Source organism: Sciurus carolinensis, chromosome 3 (genome assembly GCF_902686445.1).
Source record: "Sciurus carolinensis chromosome 3, mSciCar1.2, whole genome shotgun sequence".
Lineage (NCBI taxonomy): Eukaryota > Metazoa > Chordata > Mammalia > Rodentia > Sciuridae > Sciurus > Sciurus carolinensis.
The window spans coordinates 36,793,932-36,811,888 of NC_062215.1; the positions used below are offsets into that span (position 1 = coordinate 36,793,932).

At 36.2% G+C, this 17,957-nt stretch overlaps 1 protein-coding gene across 5 annotated transcripts in view; it reads right to left on the reverse strand.

Moving 5' to 3' along the window:
- Acaca (acetyl-CoA carboxylase alpha) overlaps nt 1–17,957 on the reverse strand; it is a 269,515-nt gene that overhangs the window by 153,113 nt on the left and 98,445 nt on the right. For all 5 annotated transcript variants that reach the window (XM_047545728.1, XM_047545732.1, XM_047545731.1 and 2 more), the window contains 6 exons: nt 16,836–16,942; nt 13,164–13,274; nt 6,824–7,033; nt 2,966–3,136; nt 1,577–1,738; nt 1,118–1,281 (listed from right to left, as the gene is read on the reverse strand). In XM_047545728.1, the coding sequence (XP_047401684.1) occupies nt 1,118–1,281; nt 1,577–1,738; nt 2,966–3,136; nt 6,824–7,033; nt 13,164–13,274; nt 16,836–16,942 (925 nt within the window). The remainder of the gene's footprint in view (nt 1–1,117; nt 1,282–1,576; nt 1,739–2,965; nt 3,137–6,823; nt 7,034–13,163; nt 13,275–16,835; nt 16,943–17,957) is intronic.

Consider the following 17,957-nt stretch of genomic DNA (forward strand, 5'->3'; position numbering starts at 1 on the left):
TATAAAGCAATAAACAAAAAATAGCATGTCCAAGGTCCTGGGTTTGATCCCCAGCCAAAAAAAAGAAAAGAAAAGAAAAAGAAAGTTAGAATAAACTAGCTCAATTTTAGACCTTTTTTTTTTTTTTTTTTTTGTGGTGCTGGGGATTGAATCCAGGGCCTTGTGCATGCAAGGCAAGCACTCTACCAACTAAGGTATATTCCCAGCCTAGACAGATATTTTTAAATATATAAGCTGTCAAAGTTACGACTTAAAAGCCTACTTTTTAGATAAGCAAATTGCTGTTAATTTGATATTTAATGTTTATGAGTAATAAAATATTAACTAACATTTATGATATACCAGTTATATTTATATGTCTTTGCATACTTTATAGCAACTAAAGTTTCTTATATATGCAAGGTAACAATTCTTTTATGCCCTTTTTGTAAAATGAATAATTTTATAATTTTAAATGACAAGAGTATATCAGTTAATAATATATACTGTATGCTTGAAAATTGCTAGAAAAGTGATTTAAAGTGTTCTTACCATCAAAAAAATGGTAAGTATATAAGATAATGCAAACAAACTGCTTGATTTAGCTACGTCCCAATGTATACATATATCAAAACATTGTGTGGTATGCCACAAATATGTATGACTTTTACTTGTCAAATAAAAATTTTAAATGACTCAGAGATTTACAGTTATACCTTGAGGCCCTAGGCTTGGATCCCCAGCACTACAAAGTGCAGTAATACATTTATTTTAATGAAAATATAGATCTTATCTATGATTATTTGATACTGAGCTCTTAGTGAAGAATCTGCCTCCCCCAATAACAATACTGTTTCTGTGAAAAAATATGATAACTTAAAGCAACTAACTTCATAAGTTTATCAAAACTTTTAAAAGCAAAAATACTTGAAAAGGCTCAGAACAACAAAGAGATAAATGTCAAATACTGCATAACTTAACACAACTGAATACAAGTACAAATGAAGATATATTTTTTCAAAAAAGTCTATCCATAGTAATACTTTCATAGCAGATAAATGGATTCCCATGCTCACACCTCACTGAAGGTTAGCAAAAATTTATATTGTAAAATGCAATCAAATGCTATTATACTCACGAAATTGCTTCTTCTCTGTTTTCTCCCCAGGAAAAGCAGTGACCAAACTGAGAATCAGCAAATTCATGAAGCCCCCCTGCAGCAGCAACACTGAAATAACCCCAAACATTTTTATTGCTGCGAAAATTTAGTTCCTGAACCGTTCCTGAGCTGGGCTTAAAACCCTGTTAGAGAATGAAGAATATGAGAGATCTTATTATATTTCAAAAGAAGAGAACATTGATATACTCAGTGCTTAGGCTCTGTGTTACTCACACAGAGTTGCAGAAATAAAGCACAAAAATCATAAAGGCCAAGACCCAGGGTGACATACCCACTGAATGATCTGCTCTGAGAAATCTCTATAAACTTCCTTCTCCAGAGGGAGTCAAGAGATTTCATTAGTATGTCCTCAGATACTATCTCAATATTAAAGTTCACAAAGGAAAAAAAACTTAAATCTTTTAAGTAATGGATTACCTCATCTGGATTTTCACTTGTGATCCGAGCAGCAATAACATGGCCCCTTGGGCAAGGAACATGAGCAGAATTCTCAAAATCAATGGGCGCATCACCCCAGGGAGATACCCCATACATCATACGGATATCCTTGATTCTAAACAGAGGGATCCCCATGGCAATCTGAAAGGAAATAAAATATACTTCCTTCATTTTTCCATAGTTACTTTCCTTAGATTACCTAAGAAAGTTTTCATTTTGGGAACCATTTTTATAGTCTATTCTACAATCATAAATTTTAACTTACTTGAAATAGAATATATCACTATAGATAAGTTGCTAGAATATTCCCTACTCCAAAATATGTCACTAAATTCCTAATGCAAAAGGACATGAGTTTCCCTCTGTTGTCATTTCTCCATGAAGGGATGAGAATAAAAATATCCAATGGAAGAGTCAGTGTTTGAAACCATCCATGAAATTCAAATAGCTGCAGGGTTTTTAAATTTTTTTTTATTTTTTAGTTGTAGACAGACACAATACCTTTATTTTATTTACTTTATTTTTATATATTTTTATGTGGTGCTGATAATTGAACCTAGTGCCTCACACATGGAAAAATACCACTGAGCTACAACCACAGTCCAGCTGCAAAGTTTTAATGTTAAAATTATCTCTTCCATTCCACAAACCACTAGAAGAAGTAAATAAATCTCTAGTTTTTAATGGGAACCTACAAGGTATTCCTTGTAATAGGCAAGGAATATGTTAGATTAAAAATAATATCAAACCTTTTAAGGACTGGGGATATAGCTCAGTTGGTAGAGTGCTTGCCTCGCATGCAGAGGGCCCGGGGTTCAATCCCCAGCACCACACACACACACAAAAAAACCCCCAACCTTATTATCTATTACTGCTTCCCATAGTATTTGTTTCCTGGACTGAGAAAAGACAATAATATTGATAGCTATCACTTTATACATTATAAAAATAAATATGTGCTGCCACAGTCTTGCCAGGAAAAATGTCAAACACTACTCTGATACAGTGTTACTTCAATAAAGAACACTAGGAGAAAGGAATAAGGGCTAATTACAAAGTAGTCAAGTTAATAATTATTTAATAATTAAACAAAGCATATTGTCTTTAAAGTTTCTTTTGAAAATATAATAGTTTATATCAGATGTATCTGGCTAGAAAATACAGTAATATTTCTATGTTTGTACCACATTAGGGAAACCAACCACAAATGAATATCTCAAAAAACATAAGATAAATGAACATTAGGTGAGACTCAGATAGGAGGTGCTTGTCTCTTATCAAGACACAGGTTAAACCAGTTTTTCAGGCATCTCTGACATTCCCAACTTCTCTAGGGCTTTAACTTGGGCCCAAATAAGGGTGACTCACCTGGAGTTGTGCCGCAGGGAGATTGACATCAGCTACCATCTCTGTACAAGGGTGCTCCACCTGTAGCCGAGGATTCAGTTCAAGAAAGTAGAAGCTGCCATCCTGGCTGTACAGGTATTCCACAGTCCCAGCACTCACATAACCAACCATTTTGGCAAGTTTCACCGCACACTCAAAGAAAGATAAGCAAATGAAGAAATATAAGCAAATGTATTTCACCTTATTCAAGGGCTGAATCACTATGACTTATCTATAGCTTCTCTCTGACTCAACTATCCAGTGTTTTTAAGAGCCACCAAAGGTGCTTAGCCACATCAGAGCAAATTTCAGCCCTTCTGATCATTACACAATGTACCTGAACATGGATGACAAACTCAATAAAAAGCTGGGAGAAAAGACTTTTCACTTCAGATTATAAGAACTCTCACCCCATCAGACATAAGGACATGCAGGGAAAAAGAAAACATAGTAGTAAACTTGTCATTTTCCCCTAATTTTGAGTACTCCCAGTATGCTTTCCTTCCTAGAAACATGACTATTTCAGATATGAACTGGATTTTCCAACCTCTCTTATAATTAGTGACTAACTTTTGACCAACAGGATATGAGCCTTGGTGAGTGATATGCAAAAACAACTAAATCATATTTTTCCTTATTTTATTTATTTATTTTGTTTAGCAAAATCATATTTTGAAAAGGAAATTTCTTATCCTCTCTTCCTGGTTTCCATGTCTTATGCACTGGAACATTGCCATGACAGTGTAAGCCAGTTTCAACCATGCCAATGAGAACACAATAAAATTGACAAAGCAAAAGAGAAAAAACCTGAATCCCAAGATGGGCTCATGGAATACAACTGTCCCATTAGTAAAATTCACCTCAGGCTATGATGGGAAAGGAAAATAAATTCTATCTCATATAGGTCACTGTGTTTTGGATGTTTTAATTATAGCAGCTTAATCTGATCCCTGATATTAATTGCAGGTAGGATACTGCTATTTAAAAAAAATTAAAATATGGCTCAACCATAAGGTAGTGGGGAGAAAAGAAATAGGCACTGCAGGCTGGGAAGTGCCTCCTTGTTACAGCATGACACAAACTTTAGTAAACTATTTCTTATAATATTGGAACACTACCTACACATCAACTGAGCCTTAAGAAAATTGATTAGAGTCAGAATGTTAAAAAGAAAACTGTTTTTGTCTTGTAGCCCAGTAACAAAGATTAGACTCTCACCCTAAAGCAACTCAGTGTCAAAGATCAGATTAAGGGAGTGCTTTAATTTCAGGGGTCTCATAGTAGTCAACATTAAACTAGGAAGAGAGAGATGGACTAAGTAGAAGAGTCAGCAGATAAAAGAAGACAAGTCTCTACATCAGAAGAAATCTCTGGGTATGGTTACTACCACCTAAAACTGAGTAGAAAATAGCCCAGAAACTTATGAACTGTCTTTGAGAGAACTGTATTTCTTAAACAAACCATGGTCTGGCCTTCAAGCCTATGCTGGTTAACTAGAATATTTGTCCCCAATACTGCACCAGTAGGAAGTAGGCTATAAAAGTTCCACCAAAGAAGGCACAGTCTGCAAAGCCTAATTCACAATGAAAACTGAATAAGGAAGAATTACCCAGATAACATAGTTTGGTGTCTTACAGGACAATGGACAAAAAGGACCTACTCCCAAGGAGCAGAACCAGGGTCTAATTAAGTGAAGTATTATTCCACTATATAACAGGGAATCAACACAATTTCAGAAAGATTCGCTGTCAACCAATGAATGACTGCTGTGTGTTTTTCATTTTCCCAAATAAGAGTCATCCTGTTCATATTCCACTACTGTGTAATAGGTATACTGGGTTGGGGTGGGAGAGTGGGGAGGAATAAAAACTTGTATTTTAGGTCACTGGCCTATGAAAAGCCACATACACACCTAATGGAGAAGAATACACATCATCAAGAGATCTTGAGTGACCTAGATTTGTACTCCCCTCCACCTTTTTAATGGTGCATTATAGTTGTACATAATGATGGGATTCATTGTTACGTTTTCAAATGTGCATACAATACAATGATAAGAGTTTGTTTTTTTCCCCTTGCAGTACAAGGGATCAAACCCAAGGCTAGGCAAATCCTCTACCACTGAGCTGCATATTCTTGATCTCATATACTTCTTGAATTTCTATGTGATATACCAAGTGCAATAATTAGTAAGAACTTCTGGCTATCTTCCTTGGGGAAAGGCTAAGTACGTTCTTTGCTTTAAGCAAGATAAAGGACAATGGGCAGTCAGAAGAGCAGACTGGCACACAGGTTACTAAATGCCCTTCAGCAAGTTTTCTTCACCTTCATAAGAAAAGAATCTCCCGAATTTTAGCTGAGCACATGGTCACCCAGTTGAAGGTTACAATTCTGGGTTAGGGTTGTAGCTCAGTGGAACAGCGCTTGCCTAGCATGTGTGAGGCACTGGGCTCAATCCTCAGCACCATATATAAATACATAAAATAAAGGTTCATAGACAACTAAAAAAAAAATTTTTTTTTAAAGCTACAATTCCTAATATCCCTTATGCTGGGTATGACTGAATTTTATCCAATGAAATGTGAGAAGTGACATGTGTGACTTCTAGATCTTTATCTGCTTGCCCTCCATATCCTCCCTTTTTTCTCTCTCATTGCTTTCAATGTGAGCATAGTCTTGTGAATTCACTTAATTGTGAAGGATGATGACACCACCCAAGGGTAAATGCTGGCAAACATTTTCAGTAAAGGTCCAGACAATAATTTTTTCAACTTTGTGGGCCATATACTCATGACTCCTCAGTTCTGTCATTGTAGCAATAAAGCAACCATAACAATAAATAAATAAATGAACATGGTTTATATTTCAGTAAAACTTCCTTTACAAAAATAGGCAACAGGGTTGGAGTTGTAGCTCAGTGGTAGAGCACTTGCCTGGCATGTGTGAGGCCCTGGGTTCCATCCTCAGCACCACATATAAATAAATAAATAAGACAAAGATTCATTGACAATTAAAAAGAAAATACTAAAAAAAAAAAAAATAGGCAACAGGTCATATTGGCCCATGAGCTAGAGTTTGCTAAGCCCTGTCCTAGGGAATGGAAGAGCTAAAACTCTGCGTATCTTGCACCAGCTCAGTTCTGAACTATGATGAAGAGACAAATACAAATCACACCTTGTTTAAACCCCAGTATTTTAGAGGCATCTTTATTATAGCAGTTTGAGAGTACATCCTAATATACACGTATGCCATAGGAATTAAACTTCCACCATGGGTGAACACCTATTTAGTTTTTATTTGAATTCAGTAAAAAGAAAACATAAAAAACAAATTTTCAATAACATATAGATTGAGTCATGACTCCAAAGAGATTACGTTCAAGAACTCTAAACTACATCCATTTCCAAGGTATGCTTCATGACTCAAATTCTTTTCTATACAAAAATACAGAGTATGTAAACTTTAAAGATATTTTGAACATGTTTTAAGAAGATAATGGATTCATCTGAAGATGTGATGATCACCAATCCAGAAAATGAAACTACTTGCTTATCATGAATCTGTTAAAAATCCCAATATCTTTCTTTCCTTTATCTCTACTCAAAATAGCACAGTAATTTTTTTTTAAGTGTTAACCACTTTTATAGCTTAAAATGTTCTTTGACAATTTTCCCAATGGGGGAATAACAGAATTCTTTTCCTCCAGGAAAAGAACAAAATATTATCAATTATCCAGAATCATGACTTGAAATTCTACTCTTTTCAAATCAGTACAGGAACTGAAAGAGGAGAAGTAGTTCTGTGCAAGAAAACAGAAATTAAAATATTTAACAGACACACCTGTTCCATATGTTCAAATACTGCTGGAGTAGCAATAGCAGCAGGTGCCTCTTCAATAATCTTCTGATGCCTGCGCTGTACAGAGCAGTCACGGCCAAACAAAGAGATTGCGTTGCCATACTGATCTGCTAGGATCTGTACCTCCAGATGACGAGATTGTTTGGCTAGTCTCATCACAAATATAGGCGATCCAGGAACTTCAGCTTGAACCTATATTAGAGAAAGAAAAGAAAACAAATTCTTCAGTGGTAAACATTTTTTTGTTCTGATAAACTGCTTTGATTTCAACAAGCAGATGCCTTGAAGTGTAGGACTATGTTAATCAATAGACATACAAAATGAATAAAATAGAGTCCATGCCTTGTCTCTCTTTAACGAACTGCATTCTTAATTATATAACCAATATTAATGAAAATGAAAACATAAAACATCCAGTGTGTTACAAGGGTAAACAACAAAATATTTGAAAACACACACATACAAATCCCACAACAGGGCAAAATATTGCCATCTACTCCATACAGCCAAATTTACAACGTGCTCCAGACTAGATACATTCCTGGTTCACACTACATCACACGTGGTGGTGTTGCAAATAAAAGACTTCGATCTTCAGTTTTCAAAAATATCCTCAGTGGGTACAGAATCCTACAATGGTAATTAACTTTTTTTCAGAACTTAAGAGATATCCCAAAGTGTCTGGTTTCCACTGCTTCTATTGAGATTTCAACTGTTAAATTTTGTTACTCCTTTGAAAGTAATCTTTTTTTCTGTTGCTTTCGGATGTGTGTGTGTTTCTTTTTTCTTTTTTTCTGGGGGTGGGAGGGTGGCAGATTTATTCTGATAAGCTTATGTGTAGTTTTCTTTGTATCTGTCCTTCTTGGGGCTCATAGTGTTTTTAGAATCTGTACTTGGTATCTTTTACCAGTTCAAGGAAATTCTTAGCCATTATCTTTTCAAATATGGCTTCCTGTTCCATTACTTCTTCAGATATTGCTTCTGTTCCATTCTCTTTCTCTTCTCTGAGATGTAAAAGTACATGATGTTAGATCATTTCACTGTATCCCATGCCTTTTATGCTCTGTACCTTTTTTGTTCTGTTTTGCTAAGTAATATATCACTTCAAAATTCTGTTGCTTGTTTGAAACATCAACCTTTTACTTGCTCATGATGCTATGCTGGATAGTTCTTCTGGTCTTGCAATCATATGCATATCATCATCTGGAGGCTTGAGTGGGGCTGAATGGACTCACAGGTCTTGTTGGCTGGCAGGTCTAGGGAGCTTTCATCCTCCAGTAGCTTAAACCAGGTGTCTTTAACACAGTGATCCTTGCAGAAGTTGCAAGGCTTCTGGAGATCTAGGCTCTAGAACTTACATATCACTTGGGTCACCTTTTAATAATGGTCTAAGCAAGCCACAAGGATCAGCTACAATTCAAGGATTGGGGAAAGAGATGTCACCTCTTAAAAGGAAGAACAGCAAAGTCACATTGCAAGGGGTGTACATACAGAAATGGGAGGAGTTATTGCGGCCATCTGTGCAAACAATCTACTATGGTCCCCCTGTGGCCACAATAATTCACATACCTCCCACATGCAAAATAGACTCACCCCCTCCCAAGACCCCCAAAGTCTCATCCAATCATGGCATCAGGTTTGACGTCCACTTTTCTCATGAGTCATGTCCAGAAGCAAATGAGGTTCCTTGGGTGCAGCTCCACATGTACTGTTTCTCTTGATGCAAAGATCTAGGAACTAAAAAGACAAGTTATCTGTCCCAAAACCCCCAACAGCTAATGAACAGATAGGGAGAAAGAACTGCAAAAGATACTCCCATTCAAAGATGGAAGGATAGGAAGTACATAGTGGTCACTGGTTCGTAGCAATTTTGAAATACAGATGGGTCCATGTAGCTAGGATCCCTTACCCAGAGGTATGGAATTTTTTTTTTTTTTTAGGATCTGGTTCTATTCCTTGAAAGTGGGTCTCTAACCCAAGGCATTCCTCTGCCCTCTCCACTGAAAAATCTTTCTATAAGAAATAACTAATGTTTACAGTTGAATAGTTTTCTCAGTCTGCTTCCTGCCCATAGAAATTTAAAGACCCAAAGGCCTCTTTTCATTATGAACTGTTTCTGTCCCTTTTATCCTTTGGCACGTTCATCAATACAAGTCTCTTGATAACATTGTGGGTTTTCTATGGATCATAAAGGATTCACTGCTTATCTCAAAAGCCATAACCATAAATCATTTCTGGATAGACTTCTCTACACTTTGGGCAAGTCAAACTATTGTGGGGAAATAACCCTAATATTATTAGAAGCATGTTTGTCTAGCTAAGAAGGTAACCTATCAGATACTGCCTTAAATGTTTCTGAAGTCTTAAAGTCCAGACATTCTTGACTTGATCTTTACTAAGACATTTTTTTGCAGCTGAAGAGACTGGGAATGAGAAACAATTATATTTTCAAACCCAACAAGTTCTAGGCTCTTTTTTTTTTTTTTAAGTTCTAGGCTCTTTAAATTTTCAAAATTCTGCTAGCAAATAAAACATCTTCAACCCATCTCTCTTCTACAGTTCCTTAGTATAAGCAAGTAGAAACACTTGACAGATACTTTCAACACTTCATCCCCAGAGACCTCCTTAATCAGATTCTTTACTTCATTAAATACATAATCGATCTTTCCAGTTACCTCAGACAAAATTTTCTGTCAATTGTTTCCCCATTATAAAACGTGGAGTTATCTTTTTTTCAGACTCCAATAACAATTATTTCACTATTTCTTCAGCCTTCACTAATAGTCTGCTCACCATTTCCCCAACTTCATTAAAACCTTCCTTATCATTTTTCCACCTTCTACCTTTGAGCCAATTTCAAAGAGTGCCATGTTTTTCACCGTGACACTATTATACCTTTAGATATTAATTACTGTGTCAGTTATCCATTGATACCTAACAAATTCCCCAAAATTTAATGATTTGGGATAGCAATTATTTTATTTGCTTATGCTTCTATGGATCACCACACCATTCAGAGTTGGACTCAGAAGGTGATCTTGTCACTCATGCAGCTGTAGTCATCTGGCAGCTCAACTACAGTTGGAGACCTTAGATAGGATGATTCATCTATGCTTCTCTTGGCCTTTCTCCAATAGGCTAAAATTGGCTCTTTACATGGCAGTCTGAGGGCTCATTCCAAGAGGGAAAAGGGCAGAAACTATAAAACCACTTGAAGTTTAGGTTTCAGAACTTGTACACCATTTCTGCCACATTCTGTTGGTCAAAACAAGTCACAAGGCCTGCTGAGATTCTAAGGGTAGCAAAGAGCAATATCATATTGTAGAGGAGGATACAGAGAGGGGAGGAGTTACCACAGTCATCTTTGTAAAGTACTGTGTCACATTGCTCTTTTCTATATTTTTCATCCTTTTGTCTCTCTTCATACTTCAGTTCAAGATTTCTTCTGATCTACTTTTCAGTGACTAATTCTCTCTTCAATTGCACCTAATATGCTATTAAATTCCTATACTGAATTCTTAATTTTAGTTATTGCATTTTCAGTTTTAGAATTTTCATTTGTTTTTTCTTTTTGGTTTCCAGTTCTATGCCAAAATTCTCAATCTTGTCTTTAATGTCCTTGGACTTATTAAGCATAGTTATTTTAAAGCCCTTGTCTGATAATTTTATATCTAAATCCTCTATGGATTTTGTTTCTACTGACTTTTAGTCTTGATTTTCATTCATGACATTTTATGACTGTCTATTTTTAATTGGGTACTTAATACACCATGCAAAAATTAACAAAAAGAATTGAGGTTCTGGGTATTATCTTTCTCTGGAGTAGATTCATATTTCCTTTCTGTGAGTGGCTACAAGCACTAATAATCATAAAGCACATTACTTGAATCAAAGTTGAGTACTTTGAATCTGAGACTTAGTACCTGAGAGGGCTGGTCTATTTCCAGTTCATCCTTTCTTCTACGGTATAGTCCTTCAGGATCTCAAACTAAAATGTGGGAGTTTTCCCTGGGTACCCATCCTCAGCAAGCTCTTATGTCTATATTTTGTCCTTGTAGTCTTATAAGACTGTTGAAAACTCCAAACAGCTTTTCAGCTATTTCTTCTAGAAGATATCTTTATGGAGAAAGTGGCTTTGAACTCCATGTTCACCTCTCTTATTCTTCTTCTCCCATAATTCTTCACTGTCTTGAAAGGTCTTTAATGCCTTAACACAGAGTTTGTTTGTTTGTTTAATCATGTCCAACTTTTTAGTTTCTTCTCAGTGGGAGGACTGGAGTTATTTAGCTAAACATTAATGAAATTTAAGGATTTTCACATAAAACAACTTTTTAGTGTCATATACTCTTCAACTATTGAATTCCACAATAATAAGTAGTTTTGAAATGTTTGTAGGAGTTACCATTACGTTTTCTCTTTTGTTTCTAAGAGCAAAGTCTTTTCTCTAGACTCCATGAGGCACTGATCTATCTCTAAAATCAAAATTTACAGAAAGAATGTAAAGAAAAAAACTGAGGTAATATTTAACTTCTGATACTCAAAATAAGAATGCAATAAGACAGTATTTTTACCACTTTCTTTATCTAGTACATCAAATCATGGAAGACATAGAGTTTTTCCCTTTAGCCCTAGTCCTTGAAAGTGAAGCAAAAACATTGCTGATCAATAGTTCTGAAAAAGGCGGGGTGGAGACAAATAAGTGGTAGCTAGGATTGAGCACAGTAGCACACACCTATATTCCCAGCTACTGGAGAGTCTGAGTGAGGCAAGAAAATCGAAAAGTCAAGGCCAGTCTGGAACTCTTAACGAGACCCTGTCTCAAAACAAAAAATAAAAAGGGCTGGTAGAGTGCCCCAAAAACAACAACAACAACAACAAAACGTTGCTAAAGGCATAGTAAAAGATGATACAAAAGAATAGAAGATGCTAGGAAAACTAGGAAAAAGTGGGAATTAACAGAGGGTAAGGTCAAACCTGTATCCCATTTTCCTCTTTCTTATGATCGCCCACCACCCACGGGGACAATCACAATGCGTACGCTCTTCTTGATCACAGGAACCAAAAGGGCTTTATTCCACAAGTCTCAGACTTATATTGCGAACTTCAGCCTATCAGAGAGTAGACTACCAGGAAAGTCAGCCTATCAAGGAACAGTCTCCAGGCAGATACCAGGATTGCCTCATGTACAACAGCCAACCAGAGTTACTTCCTAAAACTTGTATATGAGTGCAGCTATGTCTGGCAAGCTGCCAGGCGCCATCTTAGAGATCAGGCCACGGTGCGGCTCTGGGGCCCTCAGAGCCCGCCCCTGACACTTTCTGACATCTTTTCCCAGGTATTGGTGGGAGAAAAAGAGGTAAGTCAAGTATGTGAGGGCAACTCTGAGGGCAGAGCAAAGAGACTCTTGTCTCCCATTTTTCTGTTTAAGATTCTGAAAAGATACCATGTCACCAGGTGTGGTGGTGCACACCTGTAATCCCAGCAGCTTGGGAGGCTGAGGCAGGAGAATTGCAAGTTCAAAGCCAGCCTCAGCAACTTAGTGAGGCCCAAAGCAACTTAGCAAGACCCTGTCTCAAAATGAAACATAAAAATAAATAGGGACATGGTTCAGTGGTTAAATGTCCCTGCGTTCAAAAAAAGATATCATTGTCTACAGTTGCCTCTACAATCATCCTATACCAGGGCCACATCAACTTAACTACAAAGCAGAGGGTAAGACAGTGAGAAACGAGGATGAGCTTTGCTAGGCCACTCTCAGTTCTACATAATGCTGGCCTGCCATGGGGATCCTGTGCTCTATATACAACAGCCACACAGCACAGGCTAGGGTATAGACTGCTGGGCTAAGAGGATACATGGGACACATGGTAGAAACTCAGGGGCCTGCAGAAAATTTGAAATGAAATAAGGAGAGTCAATCTAAGAGCAACCAGATCAATATCTTACCACAATACCAAACACTTATTTACAATGTCAGCAGAACAGGGGTACAAAAATGCAGAAAGACACTGATTTTTCCTTGCCACTATGAGATACTATGAGCCACATGCACCATGTAGGGAAGAGTTATCTTATTATATAAGAAAGAATAACTCTACTGTTTGAATTACCTAAATAAATAAAACTTAAATTGATTTGGACATTTCACTAACTTTTTTCTCCTTGTTAATAAGCAGGTAGAAGGCTAGGGAGAAAGACTAGTGTAGATATAGGCAAAGTTAAAAATTAAGTATTTTCTGGACATCCAAATTTCAGCAGTGTTAAATCATGCATCTCTGATATGCACATCAGCTCAAATAAACAAAAAGAACTTGCACTCTACCTGTCTGAAAAGGTTAGGGAAGTCATCTGCATTGTTGACTTTTCTGATTCCCTTCCCTCCTCCTCCTTCTGAGGCCTTGATCATTACTGGGTATCCAACTTCCTCTGCTGCCTTTAAGAAAGAGGAAAATGGAAGAGTAGTATTAGTAGAGTAGGATAAAACTGAATTTTCTCCTTTAAGAATGCAACTATTTAGTAGATCTATAAGTATTAAAATAGAAAGAACTTGGGCTGGGGAGATAGCTCAGTCGGTAGAGCGCTTGCCTCACAAGCACAAGGCCCTGAGTTCGATCCCCAGTACCACAAAAAAAATAAAAAAGAAAAATAGAAAGACTTTCAAGATACACTAAGGTAAAAAACTAAAAGAACAATATTTGTAGTATTAGTTTAAACCAAAAGAAATAGTTATTTTGTAGATTAAATATATATTGGCAATTTTATATGGTTCAATCTAGGGTAATCCATTATAGAAGTCAAAAACAAAATCAAAGTATAACTTTATGTATGATTGATTATATATGAATTAATACACCCAAGTATGTAAATGCAAAGAAATGAATTCTAAAATATACACCAGCAGTGTTCTATAAAAGGAAAATGGGTAGAAATAAATTTTCACTTTGTACCAATGTATTTTGGTATTGGAGTACATTCCTTATGGTGTGCAGGTAACCATAATTTATTTTAAAAAAATAAGTAGTTAATTTAATACAAGCAGATGGTCTCAGTATAGTTTCTAACTACACATAAAAGAGTCTAAGAATTCTCAAGTATTCAAAATTTTTTTCTCACACAAATTTATAAAATATAAATATAACAAGATCTTAATATAAGAAAATTAGTCAGAAAACTAATTTTCAACACATGCTATAAATGTGCTTTTCACATTTACAGTAGGCTGATCAGATGACAGTTCTAAAATTTTTTGAAAAAGCGAATTACCTATCCATCAAGTAAGGGACTGGTTAAAACAAGATATACCATACACTATGGAGAATACTATGCAATTATCAGAAGGAATGAGGTTGCTTTTATATGCAATAATATAGAAGATAAACAAATTGTACTGTTTAGGCAGAAAGTAAATTGGGGAAAATTTAACCAAAATCTTTATATAACTTTAGTTATAGAACTAACTAAAATATTTATATAGCTAAGTCATTCCTTTGTAAAAGTATTCTGGTCTTTTAAGATTTTGCTACATTATTAAGCTATCTTTAAACTGTAACAGAAAAAGACCATTTTAAATTTTGGGTCAGATTAGGGATGAAAATCCCTCTCTCATAGTTCTATCTCTTCTTTAAAGTTTAATAAGCTCTATTCTTTCCTATGTTCATATAAAGAGAATTGGTGGAATTAATCACTCAATGATAGGTGATCAATGGAATAGCACAAACATGGAAAAGACATTAGAAAGGGAAGAGAGTATCCCACAGGAAGTCCACAAAAAGATAGGCCTTTTAAATATATAAGAAAGTTCTAGCCACAATTCACCCATTAAAAATATTTTAGAATTTTGCTGGGCAAGGCGGGAACAGTGAGTGGGGCATGCCTGTAATCACAGTGGCTCAGGAAACTGAGGCAGGAGGATCTCAAATTCAAAGCCAGCCTTAGCAACTTAGTGAGACCCTGTCTCTAAATAAAACCTTGAAAAAGGGTTGGTGATGTGGCTCACTGATAAAACACCCAAGTTCAATCCCAGTAACAAAATAATAATAATAATAAAAATAATATTAATAATAATAATTTTGCCAGGTATAATGGTATAAGCCTATAATTTCAGTATCTCAGAAGCCTGAGGCAGGAGGATCGCAAGTTCAAAGCCAACCTCAGTAACTAAGCAAGACCATAAACAACTTGGTGAGAAATCCTATCTCAAAAAGGGCTGAGGATGCTGCTCAGTGTTTGTAAAGTACCCTTGATTTAATCCACAGTACCAAAGTAAATAAATGTGTGTGTGTGTGTGTGTGTGTGTGTGTAGGTATAATACATACATATCCACACACACACCATTTTCACAAACACATATCATTTTCTACATGGCACTAAAATTCTAACATGGGAGGGCTGGGAATATAGCTCAGTTGGTAGAGTGCTTGTCTGTCAAGCACAAGGCCTTGGGTTCAATCCCCAGCACCACCAAAAAAAGAAAGAAAAAAAAAAAGTCTAACATGGGGAAAATGATTATGTATAAAATTAAGTAGAAAAAACTGCCAGGATTACCAAACAATATTAAGGTCAAATAATATATATTGTAAGACCTTAATTTTTAAGATACAGGAATTTATTAATAAAGAGTATATAAATCTATGAATGAACCAAAAAGCTAGAAGAAAATACATGAATATGTTAACAGGCATTATCTTTAGATAGTAGCTTTATGGGTAGTTTTATTATCTTCTCTGGCTTTCCAAATTTTCTACCAGAAAACTCTGCTTATAGGGCTGGGGCTATACCTCAGCGGCAGAGCACTTGCTTAGCATATGAGAAGTACTGGGTCCAATCCTTAGCACCATGTAAAAATAAACAAAATAAAGGCATCCTGTCCATCTACAACTACAAAAAAAAATTTTTTTTAAATTTTGCTTATAATTTAAAATCAGGGAAAAAAAAAGAAAACAAAGACTTCTAACCTTTTGCAAATTTTAGTAAATAAAGCATTTGTAATTCAATTAGAAATATTAACTTTTCTTATTACAGAGATTATGGGATATTTAATTTGAACATCAAAGCAAAATTAGTTGAACATTTAGCATTCCTCTTGAATTTATAACACACAAGTCAAAATGTGTTCTTCTAAAATGGCCTTTTTCATCATCTATCTAGAGGCATAACTTGATACTTCCAGTTAGTTAAAAAGTTCATGAGAAACAAACTGGAGAAAACTGTAAGGAAAGAAAAGGTTGGGGAAAAGATCTCTCTTCTTTTGCCTAGCTTCACCTTTCTATGCAAAAGGAAAATAGAGTAATGCTTTCAGGCTCTCTTGGCTCCCTCCCTCACTCCTTCCCAAGGGAAAAAGCATAACTTATGTGACTAGTCAATTTAGAAGGAGAACTGAATATGCACTGCTCAGCCTCTTCCCCTGAGTTAAGTCCACCACACAAAACAAACGCTTTTTGTCAGCTTTCAGCCATATAATAATCTGAATGACAAAAATGATGTCTCTGTAAAGGGAAGCCTGTGGTTATTCAGCATTGCCAGTAACCAGTGAGGCAGTGAACCTGGTTAACTCTGGCATTCAGTTTGTAAATCTCTTTGTTATATACTGAAGTCATTTTTATCAACAAGTGTATTGTAACAAAGCTGATGTTTTGACGTGCCTTAGTCATCTGAATTTTATCTCAGTTCTGAACTCAAGCAAGAGAAAAAGTGTGTGGCTTATGGATCCCCCTTCATATCTAACAGGTGGCAGAATGAGGAAAAATCAGTACTTCCTTAAAATACTGATTTAATTGCCTAAGAAATATTCTGTCCAGATGAGTAGCATGCTTAAAACTAATTTAAATTTCAGTTTGAAGTCACTTTCTCACTGTACACTTTATGAACTATACAGCCTGGTCTTAAAACCCTCATGCCATCAAGGGTACACACCAAAAACCAGGATCCAAATCCCCATATTTGTGACTATGATTAATCAGTTGAAAGGCATCGCTCCCTGAAGTTAGGAACCCACCTTCAGCCCATCATCCACATCCTTCACATATCCTTTTTCATACAGTTCCTGTGGAACATTTAAGATACGTTTCGAAAAATCATTTTCCTGCCAGTCCACACGAAGACCTGCAATAGACAAGTGACTTAAGAGCAACTGTAAGAATTTGTGTCAGTTTTCTGCTACATAGTATTTAAAACACTATGTTATTTATCCTAAATTGAAGGCAGATGGCAGAAAGATAGAGGACATAAAACCGTGATCAGTTCTTGTAGGTAACAGTATTTATCCACAGCATGAGTTGGCAATTTGGGTTCTTACAACTGGAAAAGGCCAGGAGAGCTAATGGGGACCAACTTATAAAAATGCAAGGACACACAAGACAACAACAAAAAAGCATAACAGACTTCTCACAGCAACCCAGCAATACCTTCAATCTGTGTGTTCAGGCCTGCTCCAGGGCCAGAGGTCTGAGAAATAATTCAATCTTTATGAGCCCTTGGAAATGGAAATGGCGGTTTTATTGGCCTCAGCAGAGTCATGATTTCATGCTCCCTGAATGTTCCTGTACTTAGCCACAAGGGGAACACTATAGACTCTCCATTCAAACATGAACAAATTCAACCTTTTATTTTAAACTATTTGACCTAGCAGGTCTGGAGAGGATATGGCAATCCCCCTGGAGAGCCAGAATAACAAGGGTTCAAATCTCCTGGCCTCAAGACAATGGTCATTCCAATTTAAAAGAGGTTTTAATGTATGTCTGCTCCCAGAGGGTGAGTACTAAAAAAGGAAAGTTCATATTATTATCAGCTATAATAATTCACATTGCACTCTTTACAGGATTTGTCAAGAATATTTTTTTTTAAAAATTTATCCCTGTGCATGCTTGGAAGAAAGGTTGTCTATTGACCTCATTTTCTACATCAAGGGCAACTAGGTTGAGTAGTATTAGGAAAGCAAATCACCCACAGATTATGGGCTGGCATCAGAAAAGCACTGAGAGGTAAACATTTGAGTAACAGGGCTTTAAGTTTTTCCTGGGGACCCAGGCCACCCCCAAAATTGTCCAAAGGTCCAATTCCACTTATTAAGCCAGCCTCTGAGGAAGACTCTAGCCTACCCTGAGTAGATTTGAACCCC